Here is a 19,497-nt window from a genome sequence, read left to right as displayed (position 1 = left end):
CCCCCGGATAAACGTGGTATTTGGTTTTGCTATCGCCTCTCTCCGCCCCACAGGGCTGGGAGTGGGGAGCCGGAGGGGGACGGAGGGGACGGCTCCCCTTGCCCCCGCCCCGGGGAGGAGCTTCAGCCCCAAATGAGGAGCTTTTTTTTTTTTTTCCCTCCCACTTTTGGGTTCGGTCTTCCCGAAGAGGCGCTGGGATTAGGGCAGCACAGCTCCCCGAGGTCCCCCGACCCGCCGCCCATGGCTCTGCTTTCCGCCCGCGATCCTGCCCGGCGGTCCCGGGGGGCAGAGGCTGCGCCTCCCTTGTAAAATGAAGGGAGCGGGGTCTCCGAGCGGGAGCCGCTTTTACGCCGTTCGGAGTTGAGCATGGAGGGAGGTAAAACAGCTACCTGAACGCGGGGGAAAAAAACCCAAAAACAACAAAAAACCCCCCCAAACCAATCCAAAAAACCTCCCAGAACCACCAACAAGTAGCTCCCGCCCGACAGAGAGGCGGGCAGAGCGGCGGGGAACCGGAGCCCGCCTGAGAAGCGGAGCCGCTTTTTCTCCTCTGGCAAAGGTAGCGGAGGGGCGGCGGGGGGGAAAAGGGGTAGCGAGGGGTAGCGTGGGCAAACCCACGGCAGCCCGGCGCGGGTTCCACCGGCTCTTCCCCGAGATGCACGCTCGCCTTCGTGATTTAGCTGAGAAAGTAGCGAGCCGAGCTCCAGGCAGACAGCCTTTTTCCAAGGGTGTGCCTGCTGCCTGAGCTGCTGGGGAGTGAGTGGCTTGGTATTTCTTCCCCAAAAGCAATCCCTCTCTCCCAAAATAAAGGCGGGGGGAGGGGGAGGAGAGACAAACCTCTAATCCTCCCCCCCCCGCGTTAAGCTGTTAGGATAATAAAAGATAGATGCCCATTAAATAATTAACCGCAGACTTTCTATTCCATCAGCTCGATTCACGCAGCCCGGCGAGGGCGGGGACGGTGGCAGTGCCATTTCGGTAGCCTGCTTTCGGGGGAAGCTGGTCAGGGAGCCCGGAGCTTCGGCCGCGGCGGGGCGGGAGAGCCCTCCGCGGGAGCAGCGGGGCGGGCCGGGAGGGCTCCCCCGGGGTGCGGGGCGGCGGGAGATCCGGGGGGTGCAGGGGGCTGGGGCAGGCGGTGACGGCAGGGAATAGCTCCCCCACCTCCCGGGTGATGCTTGGGGGGCTTCTCCTCGATCTCTTCTTTCTGTTTGCTCAAGGCAGAAGCTCGTCCCCCGCTCCCGGCTGCCCCCCCGCCCAGCGACCGGTGTCGTCCCCCCTCCTCCTCGCCGTTGCCTCCCGCGCCCTCCCCAGTCATGTCCGACCCAGAGCGATGGGGAAACTCGAGGACAACGAGAGGGTGATCCTCAACGTGGGGGGCACGCGGCACGAGACCTACCGCAGCACCCTGAAGACCCTGCCGGGGACCCGCCTGGCCCTGCTCGCCTGCGAGTCCCAGAGCGAGTCCCCGGGCGGCGAGGAGCCGACGTCGCCGCCGCCCCCCCTCAACCCGCCGCCGCCGGCGGGCGGCTGCCCGGAGCCCGGCAGCGGCTGCAGCCCCCGAGGCAGCGGCGGCACCAGCGAGTTTTTCTTCGACCGGCACCCGGGGGTCTTCGCCTATGTGCTCAACTACTACCGCACCGGCAAGCTGCACTGCCCCGCCGACGTCTGCGGGCCGCTCTTCGAGGAGGAGCTGGCCTTCTGGGGCATCGACGAGACCGACGTGGAGCCCTGCTGCTGGATGACTTACCGCCAGCACCGCGACGCCGAGGAGGCCCTCGACATCTTCGAGGCGCCCGACCTGCTGACGGGCGAGCCACCCCCCGACGGCGACGACGACGACCTGGCCGCCAAGAGGCTGGGCATCGAGGACGCGGGGGCGACCGCCGAGGGCAAGGGTGGGCGCTGGCGGCGGCTGCAGCCCCGCGTCTGGGCGCTCTTCGAGGACCCCTACTCCTCCCGGGCTGCCAGGGTAAGGGCCGCCGGCCGGCGCTCCCGCCTCGGGGCGGCTGGGGGGGCCGAGGGTCTCACACAGGGGTGCGCACGCCGTGGTCCCCTGCCGTGGGAGGCAAGGCATGTACGTTGACAAGGGGAAGCTTGCCCCGCTTGGGGTGGACGTGCAGGGGCGATGCTTTGGGGGGCCGCTGTGTGGGGGTGACATCAGCCCCCGTGGGGCGGTGGTGTTGGTCCCCTCTGCACCTGCAGGCGATGTCAGGCAGTGAGGGGGTCCCAGTGTGGCAGCGTCCCCCCGTGGGAGTGTACGTGGGGTGAGGTGGGAGCTGTGCCCCGAGGAGCTTGCAAGGGAGCCACCCTCACCTCCCAGGCCTGGGTGGGGGTGTGGAGATGCACTCGCTGGGGGGCCCGTTTGTGTGGGTGTGGGCAGGAACAGCCGCACGGTGCTCTCGTCCTTTCTGAGGACCTGCCTAGAGCTGCCTTTGGGGTCGGGGCATCCGGCCCCATCGGGAGGCCATCAGCCCTCCCCAGCTGTCAGAGGTCTCAGGTTTGGGGCGAGGTGGTGACAGCGATGCAGGAGACCCACCCCAGCCCTTCGCTCTGTCTGCGCTGGGACGTGATCCGAGTTCACCCAAGTGTGACGGTGGGTCACCCTGGCCTTCCGCTGATTTCTCAGGGTGACCCTCGGTGGCTCTGTGCCTGAGGGTATGGATGCAAGGCAGTAAATGATCATACTAAGTTTCCATTACTGAGAGAAGGATTTTTGGATTTTGATACTGACTGCTTGCTACTTTGATGATTTGGCTTTTAGTTCCATCTTTTAGTTGCTGCTGTGTGTGGCGATGTGGGCTCCAGGGCTTTGGAGCAAACAAATGGTTGTAATTCCTTTGAGAGAGATGTACAGCGGTGCTTTAAATTAAACAACGAGAAAAGAGACGGCCAGCAAATCCTCCCTGCAATACAAGAAAAAGAACTTGTAATTGGAAATGTTTGATTATGAAATGGTAATAAGTGTTCTGCAGCATATTTACTGGGACTCCCATGAAGTATTCAGAGCTAAGCCTCATCCTGCAGAAACTGCAGTTATGGTGGGTGTCATCTCCTGATCAGTTCCAGTGCTTTCACTGGCAATCTCGTAGATGTGACCATAAGCATGTGGTGAAGGGACTTCCCTGTGGCCTGATGCAGTTTCTGTGAAAGTTAGCAGCTCCTATGAGCGTAGTGAGGTAAGTTAAAAAGAGAGTTAAAGGCCTGGTGGTTATTACTGTCTCTTGCTGAGTGCCAGTGCTGATACTGGAAATAAGTTTTTAATGAAGGGTTGGTTCTGAAGAAAAACTACCAGAAGTGTCTAACTTTGCTCATCAGTGACATACCCAACGTTGCTCGCATCTGAGCTGTCTGAATCCTAAAGAAAATTTGGCGTCGGTTACCTGACAAAACGGCAGTGCGCATGGTGATGGCCCTGCAGGTTGTCTTTCGCCCGTTGTTTCGTGGGAAGTTGCTGACAGTGTCGAATCTGCAGCTTTTACGATAGGGAATCTTGCCACTCAGCTTTGCTGGAGAGCTGAGGAGTACGGAGTAAACATTACGTGGAAGATACCAGGAGAGGCAGGAGGGGAGGTGTGCCGGTGGCAATCGCGCTCCGGAGCTGTAGCTGTCACTTGGGTTTTCGGTCTGCTTCGGTCCGTTCTTTGGCAGAACCTGTAGGCACTGGCTTTCCAAATCTTCCATCTGTGACCGTCAGTGGCTCGGTAAAGATACTTCAAGTTTGCAAAATGAATACCGTAATTAACACTGTGGTAGAAAATTGTGACACGGTAATCTCTTAGAAGATAAGGTATTTACATTTTTATAACTTAAAAACTGGTTTTAAACATTGTATTTTGATTTCAACCCCAGGCAGCCAGAGTAAGGCAGTGTCAGAACTGTAACAACAGTGTCTAAATTGGTGTTTTCATTTTCTTCAAGGCTGCTACTTTATACCTCTCTTTTTCAGGAGACAATTTTGAAAATTGCTGGCAAGTTTTAAAGCATTAAGTAAATTTGTATTTAAGGACTAGCATGCACTTAGTAAGCACTCTTGAACACAGTAATTTAAGGTGATGGTAACCTTAGTTTGGAACTGAGAAGTTACTGTTGATTCAACATTGTCCCACACCTGAAACAAAGACATTATTTTCTGAGTATTCTGGCTATCACATGTTTGTTTTGTGTCAGCTGAAATGGTGACTAACTCTAAAAACGTTTGAGTGAAATCCTGTCCTTACTGAAAGCAAGCCAAAACTCTGTGAACATCAATCTTTGCCTTATAGTCTTAGTTACTGACTCATACATCGCTTAGATTATGGTGAGGCTGCTTAGTGGTAAACTTTCTTAATAACTGTGGTAATTATTTTTTTAGCATTACTGCCTGATTTAACTTCAGCAATGTCTTTTCCGGGAAGTATGATGATGATGAAAATGGGATATTTTCTCTCAATGAAATGGTACTTAATATTTGTGATTTTCTTTATCCTAAACTGTGATCTCTAAAAATAGAAATTTATAGAAATTCAAATATAAGTTGCCATGGTAACCTATTGGGGGATAGTGCACGCACAAGATTATTCTAGCAAGACCATCCAGTGATGTTGTATAAATAGTGGAACTAGTTTGTTGACAAGAAGGTTTACTTTATTTGAGACTCTAAACAAATTTTCAACTTTTAGTGTATGCAGTTTTGATATTTAGATAATGACATCTACTAAACATGGTTTTTGTTAATATAAAAGGTAATCCGGGTACATACAATTGCTTTGAAACCTGCAACACTTTTCCTTGTTTCTCAAGTTCAGGAGTTATGTCTGAATATTATTTCTGTTTTCATTTTATCGTGTTGGATTTCAAAGGCTGTGAAATGAATCTAAAGAATCACTCCAGGCTTAATAGCGCAATCATTCACAAACTGCTATTTGACAGAATGTTACTATGCAGGTATGGAAAGCTACTGGCGTAAGATACTGTCATAGAAGGAGAAGCGTTGGGCAACTAAATATTTCTGTGCATTGGTTTAAGCATCTCTGAGACAGACACGTGCCTGATTCTTATCTGAATCAAACGTGTGTTGTGAGTTTTGCTAGCTAACACCTGTAAATGGTTTTGGTATCCTTTGATGGCTCATAAGTGCGGAGCGCTCATTATGCTTTAGTAAAGTGCAAAGTTACGTCTAAATAGTTTGTAAGGAAGTACTAGAGGTGTAATTAAGCGCTGAGTTTCAAAGAGCATCTGCAGATGCCCAGCAGGACCTAGAATGTCAGCAGTAGTCTCAGATACCATACTTCAAATTAATTAAGCTTTTAAGGCCTTTTACTTTTGAGTGATAGTTGAAACACAATGCTGTTTAAAGAAGTAATTAGCATTTGTCATTGATTTTTCCTAAGGTCTATGGGTTACTCATGCGCTTACTGCAGGAACTCAGAAATGGCCCTGGGATTCACAAAGTTCATAGCTGTATGTCCTTCACTTTCTGAGAAGACTGTAAATCTGTCCATGGATAAGGGGACCGTGGCTGTGAAGTTGGGTAGCTCAGCAGCGCGGGAGTCGGCGTGGGCCAGGGCGCTCGGCGGGCGCTGCCCGCGGCACCCTGGCCGTTCTCAGTGGCCGAAGGCAGGTTACACAGCCTTTATCTGTAGGAAAGATCATAATTACTTTGTTTGCGGGGGAAGGATAAAAACTAATTAACAAGTATTTGTAAAGTTTGCTGTTAGTAAGTATTTGCTGAAATGCAAATAAAACCACAAAAGCCCCGCTGTCTAGGCATCAAGATACTTACACCTTGCAAGTGTTCTGAAAAATACTGATCCTGTGCTGCTTCATCATGACATGAGGAGCTGGTCTTGAGCAGTGAGCGGTATTGTTGGACAGAAATAAGAAGTTTCCATCTACTGCTTTATGTGACATTACATTGTCAGAGACTCCTTTCAGTGTCCCGTAACATCTACACCAGCTTTGAACATTCGGTGGGGTTGGTTGTAGGAAGAATTCGCTGAAATGAGTGAGATGGGCGAGGGAGAAAATATGATTTTCTAGATCTCCTCGAAAGGCTAAAGCAACAGAAATTATATTGGTGAGCATTCTTAATCAAAGACAACTTGTGTCTTTATTTGGTGGCTTGCTTACATTTTCTCCAGGTACCTAGATACCTGTTGTGTACTATGGTGAATGACTGGAGTGGGTTATATTTTTAGGGCTCTGGCTGTTTGTGATGCAAGACAGTTTTTATCTTTGGTGGAAGCAACGATAGTCTGAGATATCGTGAATGGAGCGATGAAGATATGTTAATCTCAGAATATATATTTGTAGATTAATAGTGAATAGCAAAGTTTATTTGCTTTCCTAACAAATAGGAAGACAGAATTTAATTTAATTTATAAGTGGAAACCTTTACTATCTGTCTTTTATTCAGCAAGGAAAACAAGTATATTTTAGCTTTTACCATTTAATAATTTCTGAATTATGCAGACATCTTTTATCTGAAAATGATAAAAAGAAAGTAATAAAAGTTGATAAAGAAACTGCAAAGAGGGTATTCCTTTTGCCGTGTTGGTAATAGAAGTGCTGAATTTATTTTTAAGTGGGAAAAGAGTCCATTAGATTAAATGGGTGAAACCCAGTTGTTCTGCTTGAAGCATTTAGCCTATGGGAGCTGTAGTTTTTAAAGAAACAGCAAGATTTGCCCCTGATGACAAAATCATAATGCATCACTCCTACAGATATTTATACACTCTGAAGCTTCATGTGTATATGGACTGACTACATCACATTGTAAGTAATTGTTATTAATTGACTTCTGGCACGCTGGCTTTTAAAAGTCTTAATGGGAAATTGTAGCTTAATACATGACATGTTCAACATAAACTAGCTTGATCTGCCTTAAATGTAGATGGTCTCTGATGGTGCTGACATATCGCTGAGGTAAAATCAGCAAGATTTCTGCCTCCCGAACTTCTGCCTCTTCCTCTACAGCTGTTCTGCCTGATGCTGCTAGTGTTTCCATGGAAACAAGCCAGCGCTTGGCTTCCTCTTCCCATTGAAAACAGCCTTCTTGCTGTCGCTTATTCATCTGGGAAAAGCATTTTGTCATGGCTCTGACATAAATACCACAGATATGATCTATCCGATCACTTCAGAAATAGATGCTGTTAACCTACGTGCACGTGCGTACAGCCAGATTCGTCTTCCAATGACACTGAAATAATTTGGTTAATGGAGTTAGAATGAATTTCCTTTGGTGTAACTGGATGGGGAAATTAGCTTAACATACACAGCCCAAGATAATAACGGTGTGAGAAGTACTTTTGGTTGAGAAATCTGGCAGACCACGTTCCCTTCCTTTATGTAGTTAATACGCAATGTGTTATCTGTCACGTTTATTTAACAGTGGTAAAATTATTAAATGGTTTACTTTGGGGATGAGAACTTACCTTCAAACGGATTAAGATGGTGGTGGGAGGAACAGCTCCCAACTTCTGGTGAATATTGTATAGGTTTCAATGCTACCGTCAGACGAGGTATCACATTATCATACCATTGTCACATGATGCAGTCAGGATACGAAAAAAGTGACATAAGAAAACTGGTATCTTCCAGGTCCCTGTTGTTCTTAAAGTGTCTGGTACTTAGTTGAAGGTAAAGGTATCAATCGATATCCTGCGAAGAAGTCAGCATTTTTGCTTATTTTGGTGAATTTGTGTTGAGTCATAATCAAAGTAGTTCAGAATTCAGACTAATCCCATATCCTTGATTAGTTTCCTTCACGGTAGGAACTTCAAGATATTTTAAGGGAAGTTTTACACAACTTCCTTGTCCTTTTCTCCCACAGTGATCATTGGCAGAATGGGACTGTTCTCTTCCTATGAAGTTACCTTGCAACTGGGGTAGAAGGATCAGAGAAGAGGAAAAGCCATCCCTATATAAATTTTTAATATTTTAATAATCTCTTATGGAGTGCTGTCCAGTAGTTTTAAGATGGAAAGGACAAGTTCTTCTCACTGTCAAGTGCTGTTTCAGCGCTGTTCGTTTCTCCAGAGACTCCTACTGCTTGTCCTGCGCTTCAGACTCTTGGCTCATCTTGGGGAAACACGGTTTCCTTCAGCCACAACTGGAAAGAAAGGGTTTATGCCCTCTATATTCAGCACCTGATGGGGATCATATGTTCCCTTTTAATTCTCTTTACTAAACTCTTCTTTAGACCTCACTTCTGTCAGTGTCATTTACAGAAGCTTATTGATTCAATGTAGAGACTTGTGGGTATTGCTGCAGTTGTTTTGTTTTCTTTTTTTTTTTTTTACTGTGAGTAAAGTAGTTAGCAAATAATGTATAGATATAGTAATACTTGGATTATCAAACTATTGGCTGTCATTCTGCTTAGTATGTTTCTTATAGTGATACAGTTCCTTTACACACACACAATTCTTTCACAAGCACACGCCCTTTCCAGTATAAATTAGTAATTGCATAGGAATAAAAATTTGTTTTTAAAGCAAGGCTAAACAAGGCTGTTCAAGAATTTTATGTGGAGAGCAAATAAGGGAGTTATGTCCACTTTTACTTACATGTGCTGTTATTTCTAAAGAGCCTTTCTTCTGGTGCAAGGGCTGAAACAGGAGGATATTTCACACATCCGAAATAAAGTGGTAAACACACTATACAGTTGTGGAAATGTGTGTGGACATGCTAATACAAACTTAGCATTGGCAATATTTATTGTCATGGTAAAAGGTATTCAAGTGGTAGCGATGACCTGGTACATTTTCTTCCCTATCCTGACATACACATGTATGTGTTGATATAACTAAATGGGAATTTAGTCAGAGCGAGCTGTAGAAATAGCTGTAGAGAACGAACATAAAATCACACTTTTTTTTTTTTAATTCTACAAATGTGTTTAATTAACATTTTTGTTGGTACTTTATAATGACTAAAGCACTTTTGAAGGAAAAACTCTACTTCCATCTGTTAATCAGTAGTGTTAAAAATAGAATGCTCTCTAATCACATGAAATACAATTTCTTGTGATTTGTGATTTGCTTTACAGAATTCTTGACTGAAGTAGTGACTTGAAGCTTAAAAAACAAACTATCCAATTATATATTAGAAGTGTGTTGTTTTTTTTCTCCCCTGCCTTTAAGTTGGAAATTCTGAGATGTTGCTGCGTTTTTGGTCTTTTTACCAGTAGGTTGATTATTACAGTGGTGTAATAATTCAGTACTTTGTTATTAGAGACAGCCTTTTGTAGTTTCTTAGTGTTTCTACGTGAACCTATCGAGTCTTTGATATGCTCCTGCAAAATGCTGTAAACAGAGAACAGTCTCTTACCCCAGTGCTGAATAATGTGGTCAAGTTCATTAATATGCACTAAATATACCGCACAATGTCACCTAGTCTTATTTCTGAAATACATATAGTTTCTTGAGTGTTTACATTTTCATTAGTGTATTGCATACAAAACTAATTTTTTTTGCTGTGACCAGTCTTTGAAAAAGGCAAAGTATCCCTTGAAGTTTGTGCGTTTGGTTTTGATAATTTGAGGAGTACTAGCTGTACAGCAGTAATCTTCTTTTTAACTGTTTAATCCTTATCCTAAGAGAAATAATTCTTCTTTAGGAATGATTTCCACCACGCTAAAATGCTTGCTTTGATAAAGCACAAGGCTACTCCAAGGCTAGAGGTCTGATAGTACATGGGATTTTAGAGCAACAGAAATCAAATGCTGAAACTCAAAGAATGGCTGAGAAAATTCTTTTTCATTGAATTGCGTTGGAAAAGATGAAGTTCAGTAGAGTGAGAAAGATGAAGTTCAGTAGAGTGAGAGAAGAGGGCTGCAGAACAGTGCTGGGAGACGCTGCGTACACGTTGTTGTGATAACGAGGAGCGCAGGCTGAGTTCCTGACAGTTTTTCAAGGGGACTGCGTTGGTGCCTGCCGCAGCACGGTGTGAGGGTGCTTAACCATCCCCAATGGCTTCCTGCTGGCAGGTGCTCTCAAACGGGGGGAAGAATAATGTCTTCTCATCATATTTCTGTTGACCTACTTAATTTCTGAGATCATAAATGTTCGGAAAATATATTAGGCTTTTATATGCTGTCTACTGTAAGATTGAGGGTAATCAAGTATGTAGTAATTAGTATTTTATAGAAGGCCTTTGCAATAACAGAATTATTTTTTTTTTTAAGTAGTGGTAAAAATTATTACAGGACAATATGTCAATGATGTTTTTAAAGTATACAAATGTGTGGTTATAAACTTTCTTTAGTTCTTAGACAATACCAAAGGGGATGTCCTCATTAGTCCTTATTTTTACACAGGTATTCAAACATTCTCTGTACTTTTCAAGTGAGCTGTCTATTTTATCTTCTTGATGTCATCCTTTATATCATATGATCTTTATGTCATCCCAAGTGTGTTATGCAGGTTTTGTCCTGACAGGAATTTTGCATTCTAAGTTTAATCCAGATATGGTTTGGAGAAGAACCTTATTTGTCTTCCTGGTTTTTGATCACATGCAGGAAAAAAGTTTTCTTGCGTTTGCAATTTTAGGTCTGATATCTACCTTCAGTTTTCCATTTGAATTCTAGGATATAATTGATGTGCAACCACATCTGGTTTTTATCTTGAACAGTCTTGCCTTTATCTGGGAAATTATTTAAACAAATAAAAAAGCTCCGTGGGAACTGAGTTTTGGCTCTCTATAGCCTCCTGAGGAGGGCAAGTGGAGAGGGAGGTGCTGGTCTCTTCTCCCTGGTATCCAGTGATGGGATGTGTGGGAATGGTTCAAAGCTGCGCCAGGGGATGTTTAGACTGGACATTAGGAAGCATTTCATTACTGAGAGGGTGGTCAAGCACTGGAACAGGCTTCCTAGAGAGGTGGTTGATGCCCCAAGCCTGACAGTGTTTAAGAGGCATTTGGACAATGACCTTAATAACATGCTTTAACTTTTGTTGATTCCTGAATTGGTCGGACAGTTGGACTAGATGATTGTTCTAGGTCACTTCCAGCTGAAATATTCTATTATATTCTAAATAAATAAGTTCTGGTTTTCCAACCTTCTTCTCCCTTATAATGGAAAATGAAGTCCATTTAATTAATAATTATGACGTTTCATATTTTCATGGTTTAAAAATTAAAGTCTATATAGTAAATGGCATATAATAGATGACATCAAAAACTTTTTTGGGGATAGAAATCACATGGGGTAGGATTTCAGTGCAGGTATTGAACATCAGCTCTGCTGTGTAATCACTGTCTGTTTGGCATCTGGTAATACTTTTTATTAAACAAATTGATGTAAACACCTTAGGCATCTTCATCCTTTGGCCAGTAAATTTTATTACTGACTATATTCGAAGCTATTTGAATGTAGTTTTGAATTTTTTGACAGCAGGCTGGAGTTGTTTTCCTGCTTGCCGAGGCGATATACCTGTGCAGCTTGGAGAAAGAAATGGTCATGTTTGTCATTTGTCTCCAACACAGGCATGTGAAGCTGATGTTGCAGTGACCCGTGAATGGTCAACAAAATTGGTTTGATGCATTGCAGCTACAGGGTCTCCTTGGTTAGTCATTGCATGTTTTAAGTTGGTGCCTCAATAGCACAGCAAATGAGTTGGGGGAATTAAAAAGGAGAAAATATTTGATGAAAGGGAAAATTACATCTTGGTGAAAAATAGGCCTTTATGGACCAAAGCAAAGTATGTATTTTCATTATTTTGGTTTATCACAATATAGCCAGCCAAATCTTAAAACTGGCAAAGGTATTTTGTGTTGTATGTGTGGTTTTTTTTGAGAGATGATCATTGCTTTAAGGATGGAAGATGTTGGTTTTCTTTAAACTGCAAGTTTATCTACTTACACTTCTTGTTGCAGTTGCCACTTCTTTAATCTTAAAGTGAGAAGGGAGCTTTGATCTTTTCAAAATGACTTCCCTAATGACTAGGTTTATCACATTTTGGAAACAGCTACTGTAGGTAGGTACAGTCTTGCAGCCGGTCTGCACCACAACCTAGGAGCTGTGACAGCTGCAAGTGTCTCCCAGAACTGTCTCCGAAGGCTCTCAGAGTTGGTTCTTAGTTACCTGTTCTCTCACTCTTCAGCCCCACCATGTTACATTCAGTGTAGAATAGTTTAGGTTGGAAAAGACCTTTAAGATCATTAAGTCCAACCGTTAACCTAGCACTGCCAAGTCCATGTCCATGGGCTAAACCATGTCCCTAAGCACCACAGCTATACGTCTTTTAAATACCTCCAGAGATGGTGACTCAACCACTTCCCTGGGCAGCCTGTTCTGATGCTTGACAACCATTTTGATGAAGAATTTTTTCCAAATATCCAGTCTAAACTTCTGGTGGCACAACTTGGGGCCATCTCTTCTTGTCCTATCACTAGTTACTTGAGAGAAGAGACCAACACCCACCTCACCACAACTCCCTTTCAGGTAGCAATAGAGAGCGATAAGGTCTCCCCTCAGCCTCCTCTTCTCCAGACTGAACAACCCCAGTTCCCTCAGCCGCTCCTCATAAGACTTGTGCTCCAGCCCCCTCACCAGCTTTGCTGCCCTTCTCTGGACACGCTCCAGCACCTCAGCATCCTTCTTGTAGTGAGGGGCCCAAAACTGAACACAGGATTCAAGGTGTGGCCTCACCAGTGCTGAGTCCAGGGGGACAATCACTTCCCTACTCCTGCTGGTCACACTTTTTCTGATAAAAAAACAGAGAGAAATAGAGCAACCATGTACTGCTTCAGGTTTTTACCATTTTAGTGAGATAAAATTTATAAAGAATGGAACACTACTTCTATCATCAAACATGATTAACAAAATACTGTAAGCCAATGTAGTAATATATATGTATATAGCCTAATAAAGCAAGATATTCACAGAGTCCACAAACTTGAACTTATAGCTGGGAGCTGAATTAAACAAATAAAAGCAAGAACACTGAAGTAAGTCATGAGATCTGAGATGCAGCCTTCTTCATTAAAATATTCAAGGATAAACAGTCAAGAAGATTTTTTTTCTTTTTTTTTTTCCCCCTATCATAATTACAGGTTAGGAGCAACAATATATGCATTTGTTTAGAAATGTGTGTGTGTGTGTGCCTATACATATATACACACACATAAAAAAATTTGCCTCTGTATTTATGTGTGGATAAAAATTCCACCTGAAGTTTGAAAGCACTAAGACCACAAATGTTCTCCTCTCTTGTCTCAGACTCATGTTTTGCCCCTCTTTCTGCAGTGCACACAGCTGTCGCACTGTACTTGTCTGAACAGTAGAATTGCAATGAAAAATTTGGGTCATGCATTTTCCTTTAGCCTCCACTATGGCCAAGACTTTCCCACCCAGAGACAAGGCTTGGGTTTCTGGAGGGAGCATTTTACTCACAGTAAGATTAGGAAACTGTAACGATTACCTTGTCATTGTAAAATTGCATTGCTGGTAAAAAAACAAAATAAGGTTTGCAAAGTTTATTCGTTATAATTAGTAATACGCACATCCTGATCTATGTTTTCAAGGAGTACACAAACAGTAGCAGCACAAGACAGGAGTTTAATAATTTTCCTCGCGCTATTTTAGGAAGTTAGCTGTTGATGTTTGAACAAAAGCAGGAATTATTTCAAAGAGGATTGCCTTCATCTCATGAATCTGTCAGGACTGCAGTGCAAGGTAGGTTGCTCTAATGAAATACAAACCCAACCTGAACTACATCTGCACTTGTCTAGAGACTAATGGGTACAGTTCTGCTACTGAATACCGAATTTAAATGTCTTTGAATTGTTGAGAATACAAAATAATTGAAATTTTGCTGGTGTTTCAATAAGTGATGCATACCATCACGCTTTCAAAGAAAAGCTGCTAACACGGCTACTAAAGGTAGTATTAACACTAGAGAGGTATCTATAGCTATCATCGTACTTCAAACCATAGCGGAATGGTTGATTTTATTACAAAAGCATTGGAAAAGGCCTTGGTTCAGAAGTATTAGAATAGCCAGTCATAGGCTCAGTGACGGTGCATGACTGCTGTCCGATGGTTCTGAACGCACTTCACAGCTTTGTCTCACTGAAGGTTTTGGATCTCTGTCTGAATGGGCCCCTTATTTTCACAGTACTGTAGAGATTTAATTGTTTCAAAAATCTTTATCCTTTGGTCTAACTTTGTTATAAATGGCCAGCTGGTTCAGAGGTCTTAGATGAGGGACTGGGAAGTCTTGTCTTTAAAAAAAACCCAAACCTAAAACAACAAACCAAAACAAGGTAAAGTTGCTTTTCACTTGGAAGTCCTGACAACTTAGGACATCTTTTCTCAAGAAAGCACTTACATTTACACTTATTACATCAGGAAGCATAACTTTGCTGAAGTAATTGGAGCAGGAACAGGATAAAAGAGCAAGCAGAGGCTGAAGGACGGTTGTGACTGGGAGAGGGTTTGACTGATGTAAGGAAATCCTTCCATTCTTGAGAGCTCTGCCTTTTGTGCAACATATACTAAATCAAGATGGAAATTGCTTTACAGTGTTTTGTGCAATCACTACTGCATTATGACAGGCATTATGTCATTTAAAAAATACTTAATTATTCCAAAGCAAACCAATATTTCATGGTGTCCATTTTATGGAAAGCACCTCTAAAATGCAAACAAGGAGACTATTCTTTCTACAACTTTATTTCAAACATCCTAAATCAAGTAATTATATGGCTTTTATATTTTTTTATACAAGTAATTATGTAATTCTGTTGCTTTTATAGAGCTACACAGAATGGCTCAAAAACCTACAAAAAGGTCAGGTTCTTCTGGTAAACTATCTAGAATTGTTCTAGAACCCTACTGAATTTTATATGGTAAAAACTATGCATTCTTTATATTATTTTATAAGGCAATTTTAGAAAATCATGTCTCCCAAGGATGCAGCTTTCCCTTCTTCAGCTGTTGGTAAGGGAATATATTAAATCCAACCAGATTTGGCAATCATTTTCATCAGGTCTTGTTGATAACACATACCATGATTTTTCATCTTTGAAGTGTTGCAACCTGATTTATTATTCATTTATCTATATTTTTTCATTTAGTTATTTTTTTAAAAGGAAGAGAGGATCAGTTCAAGTCAAGCTCATACATCTCTGCTTCTTGTGAGGAATACTGAATAAAGAGAAGTACAAACACACAAAACCAGCATTTAAGTGGAAGATGCAAAAAGCTGTAGTACAGTGAAAGCTGTGAATGTAAGGGATTGTGTTACAATGAACTCATTTGGTCAGGCTAAGAGGGATAAGGAAAGTGAAGAGGGCACAGTGACTAAAATGCTAGCAGGGAATTCTGGAGATCCAGGTTTATGTCTTTGCTAGGCTGTAACATCTTCTGTGGATCACCACACCACTGTGGTTTACTCTGTTTTGCAAACTGGGAAGGTACAAATGCTCTCTTACCTTAGCAAATAAAAAAAAAAAACCTTAAAAAATTATGCAGTGCTCAAATAATGCAGTAAAAAAAAAAGGGAATTGTGTTTTAGTTGGTAACTGTTAAATATAGTGTGAAGGAGAGCTTAGGTACTTTTAAAAAGAGGTTGGGGATTGTTTGCTAGTTTCTGTGCCTGAAGATTTAAGCACACATAATCATGGAATCATAGAATAGTTTGGGTTGGAGGGGGCCTTTAAAGGCCATGTGGTCCAACTCCCCTGCAGTGAGTAGGGACACCTTTCACTAGATCAGATTGCTCAGAGCCCCGTCCAACCTGACCTTGAGTGTTTCCAGGGATGGGGCATCTACCACCTCTCTGGGCAACCTGGGCCAGTGTTTTACCACCTCATTGTGAAAAATGTCTTCCTTATACCTAGGCTAAATCTACCCTCTTTTAGTTTAAAACCATTACTCCTTGTCCTATTGCTACAGGTGCTGCTAAAAAGTCTGTCCCCATCTTCCTCCTAAGCCCCCTTGAAGTACTGGAAGGCTGCAGTAAGGTCTCCCCAGAGCCTTCTCTATATGAGAGAAGACTCTTCAGTCATGTTATTAAAAATTGCTTTGTAGGATGTGAACACAAGATTGAATTAAGGTGAGGTTTGGTACAGATACAGTTTCTCAAAGCTTTTCCTCCGAAACTTACTGTTAGAATTTTGGAATAAAAGGTTTCCAGAATTAATACAACTTAAACAATGTAATTGTCCATCTTTCTCACAGATTGCTGAATGTTTGCAAAGACATTTGGCATTCTACCTCTGCAGTTAGATTCTGGCACAACAGAGTAGAGAGTCTTAAAATGAGAAATATTGGCAATCTTTATAGTTGGCTCTGCTACCAATTCGATCTGCAGTATATTAGAAAGTTTGTTAAATATTTTCAGTGATCTCATGTTGATTCCTTGTTGTGTTCTGTAGCTGCTTTTGAAGTGTAGATTGATGCTGAGCCTTAGCCACCAGATGTCGGAGGAATGGTTGAACTTGCAGGCTGTACTTCTAGGGCATACATTTTATCAGAATTTTAAAAGAAGGAGAAAAAGGGCAAGATCTCAAAGGAATTCCTAGTGTGAGCAATACTTGGAGTTTCAGGAGCATTTGCATTGTTTAGTGAAAGCTAGTTGCTATTCTTTGCTGCTTTTTAATATGTTAATTGGTTGTGCTCAACTATATAGACGATGGGTATTGGCTAAGCACATGGCAGTGTAGTAATTGAGTTACTGTAAATTTTGGTAAGAGGTTTTTCTGAAGTAATAGGTAATACCTCTTCCTTCATTCTGAAATAACACCCATCTTTGTGTCCGGCTCCTCATGTACAAGAACCCTGCACAAGAGTACCAGGACTATTGTACAACAAGGGAGCCGTGAGTTCTGCCTCTAGAGATGGGTGAATTCTTCCTCTTTGCTGGGTGAGAAACTGGCTGGATGGCCGAGCCCAGAGAGTTGTGGTGAATGGCGTTACATCCGGCTGGTGGCCGGTCACAAGCGGTGTTCCCCAGGGCTCGGTTCTGGGGCCGGTCTTGTTCAATATCTTTATTGATGACCTGGATGAGGGGATCGAGTGCTCCCTCAGTAAGTTTGCAGATGACACCAAGTTGGGTGGGAGTGTTGATCTGCTGGAGGGTAGGAGGGCTCTGCAGAGGGATCTGGACAGGCTGGATCGATGGGCAGAGGTCAACTGTATGAGGTTTAATAAGGCCAAGTGCCGGGTCCTGCACTTCGGCCACAACAACCCCATGCAACGCTACAGGCTTGGGGAGGAGTGGCCGGAGAGCTGCCTGGTGGAAAGGGACCTGGGGATGCTGGTTGACAGCCGGCTGAATATGAGCCGGCAGTGTGCCCAGGTGGCCAAGAAGGCCAACAGTGTCCTGGCCTGTATCAGAAATAGTGTGGCCAGCAGGAGTAGGGAAGTGATCGTGCCCCTGTACTCGGCACTGGTGAGGCCGCACCTCGAATCCTGTGTTCAGTTTTGGACCCCTCACTACAAGAAGGACGTTGAGGTGCTGGAGCGTGTCCAGAGAAGGGCAGCGAAGCTGGTGAGGGGTCTGGAGCACAAGTCTTACAAGGAGCAGCTGAGGGAACTGGGGTTGTTTAGTCAGGAGAAGAGGAGGCTGAGGGGAGACCTTATCGTTCTCTACAGCTACCTGAAAGGGGGTTGTGGCGACGAGGGTGTTGGTCTCTTCTCCCAAGTAACTAGTGATAGGACAAGAGGAAATGGCCTCAAGTTGTGCCAGGGGAGGTTTAGATTGGATATTAGGAAAAACTTCTTCCCCGAGAGGGTGGTCAGGCATTGGAACAGGCTGCCCAGGGAGGTGGTGGAGTCGCCATCTCTGGAAGTGTTCAAAAAAGGTGTGGATGTGGCGTTTCAGGACATGGTTTAGTGGACACGGTGGCGCTGGATTAATGGTTGGACTTGATGATCTTGAAGGTCCTTCCCAACCTTAGTGATTCTGTGATTCTGTGATACAGGTGAATGCATTTTCGTTAGTAAGATTTAACAGTTTATTGTGAAACAAAGACAAACATTTTGCTAACTTGATCGGAAACCTGAATTGTTCTGTAAGGTGGAAGCCATGGAGAGCACGAGCATTGCCTTCAAAATTGTTGAAGTATTTTGAAGATCTGCCTTTACAGATGCCTGGGGCCACCGATAACGTTAGTTTGATTTTTCCCTCTTCCCCCACAAACACCCCTTCCCATTCCAGCATTGCATTACTTCTACATATCAGGGAGGCTATACTGAATTATTACAGGAAATTCATTGGGAGTTTAACTTCTGTGTTTCTGTGCTGGAGGAAAAACATCTAGCTATGTCTGGCCAAGATTTGAGGATGTGCTTGAAGCACGTGATGATGTAGGCTGAATTAATTCCGAAAGACAGCAGTTGACAAGTGTTAAGCCTGCTGTGATCATGGACAGGCAAGCAATTTCTTCATTCAGTTAATTGCTTTGGAACAAGGTGCAGGACAAACAAGTGAGCTCAGTTTCTTTTTCTACCTGAAATGAGCATTGCCTGTAGCCTTGATAGCAGAAAGCTGCCCTTTTGGGATTTCTTCTGAGGCTTTTGAGGTTTGAAAAATTCTTCTCTGGTGTGTTGCTAATAGCTGCATAATGGCTGGATTTCAGCATGGTTCTTTACACAGAGTAACATCTGATCTTGAAACAATATACAAAATTTTATTTAGAATTGAATGCACATTCCCAAGCAATAAACCAATTGTAAACTGTTTAGCAAGAGAAAATTTATAGAATTTATAGCTTTGTAAGTCTGCCACATATGCTTTCTGTTCTGCACACGCACCATGCCGATGTTGTGAAACGTTCCGATTTTGGCAAAACTGGTTCTGAACCAGGAGAGTAGGACAGATCATGTTTCGTGTTTGCCATGTAACTTTAAAAAACAGACCTTCCATTACAGGAGTTTGACATGAAAAAATAGTTCCGTGTGTTCCTAGTGGTAATTGCAAGTTGTTGGCATGGGTGACTAGTTTGGTGCCGAGAAGGCTATGAGCTGGTAGCCATGATAACAAACTGCAGTGCTTTTTAGCCTGAATTTGGCACTAGATGTTAACAAGGTCCTTCTTCACTGCTGTGATATTTATTAGAGTGAAACCTCTAATATCTTAAAATATTTTTGAGACTTATCAAGCTAAATACCTTGCTTTTTGTAAAGATTGGAGTTCATACTACTGTTCTTTCAAATCAAGAGTATTTGTGTTTAAAAGAAGGACACTGTGCTTCCTGCATTCGTCTGGCAAGCTCTGAATCAGAAAAGGATTTCCTAGAATATACAGGGAATCCTGGACAAACTGAGCATTGTCAAACTGATAAGCTAAGTGTGCTAGAGAATTTGAGTGCTCCTATGAAAAGGAAACCAATCTGGAAAAAAAACATTAAGACCTTGAGGAGAGAGGATCTTAAAGGAAAAATCTAATCAGGAGATGCTGAAGAAATATGATACTTTTGAAATGGCAATTAAATAAAGAGAATGGCCAAGGGAGAGAAAAGAAAAGGCCTGCTGGGGAGGGTTTTTGTGTTTGAAGACCACAAAATAAGTAAAGC

The 19,497-nt window shown here is 43.4% G+C and overlaps 1 protein-coding gene across 6 annotated transcripts in view; it reads left to right on the top strand.

The window, feature by feature from the left end:
• Positions 1-1,330: 1,330 nt before the first annotated feature.
• The window catches only part of KCNC2 (potassium voltage-gated channel subfamily C member 2), a gene marked incomplete at both ends in the record, with an annotated part of 110,525 nt that continues 92,358 nt past the window's right edge, over positions 1,331-19,497 (top strand). For all 6 annotated transcript variants that reach the window (XM_082013974.1, XM_082013976.1, XM_082013977.1 and 3 more), the window contains one exon: positions 1,331-1,969. In XM_082013974.1, coding sequence (XP_081870100.1) covers positions 1,331-1,969 — 639 coding nt within the window. The remainder of the gene's footprint in view (positions 1,970-19,497) is intronic.

This window comes from Phaethon aethereus (genome assembly GCF_964289735.1).
Source record: "Phaethon aethereus genome assembly, chromosome: 1".
Classification (NCBI taxonomy): domain Eukaryota; kingdom Metazoa; phylum Chordata; class Aves; order Phaethontiformes; family Phaethontidae; genus Phaethon; species Phaethon aethereus.
Note: the sequence above shows the minus strand (reverse complement) of the source record. Positions and strands in the feature narration are given on the sequence as shown.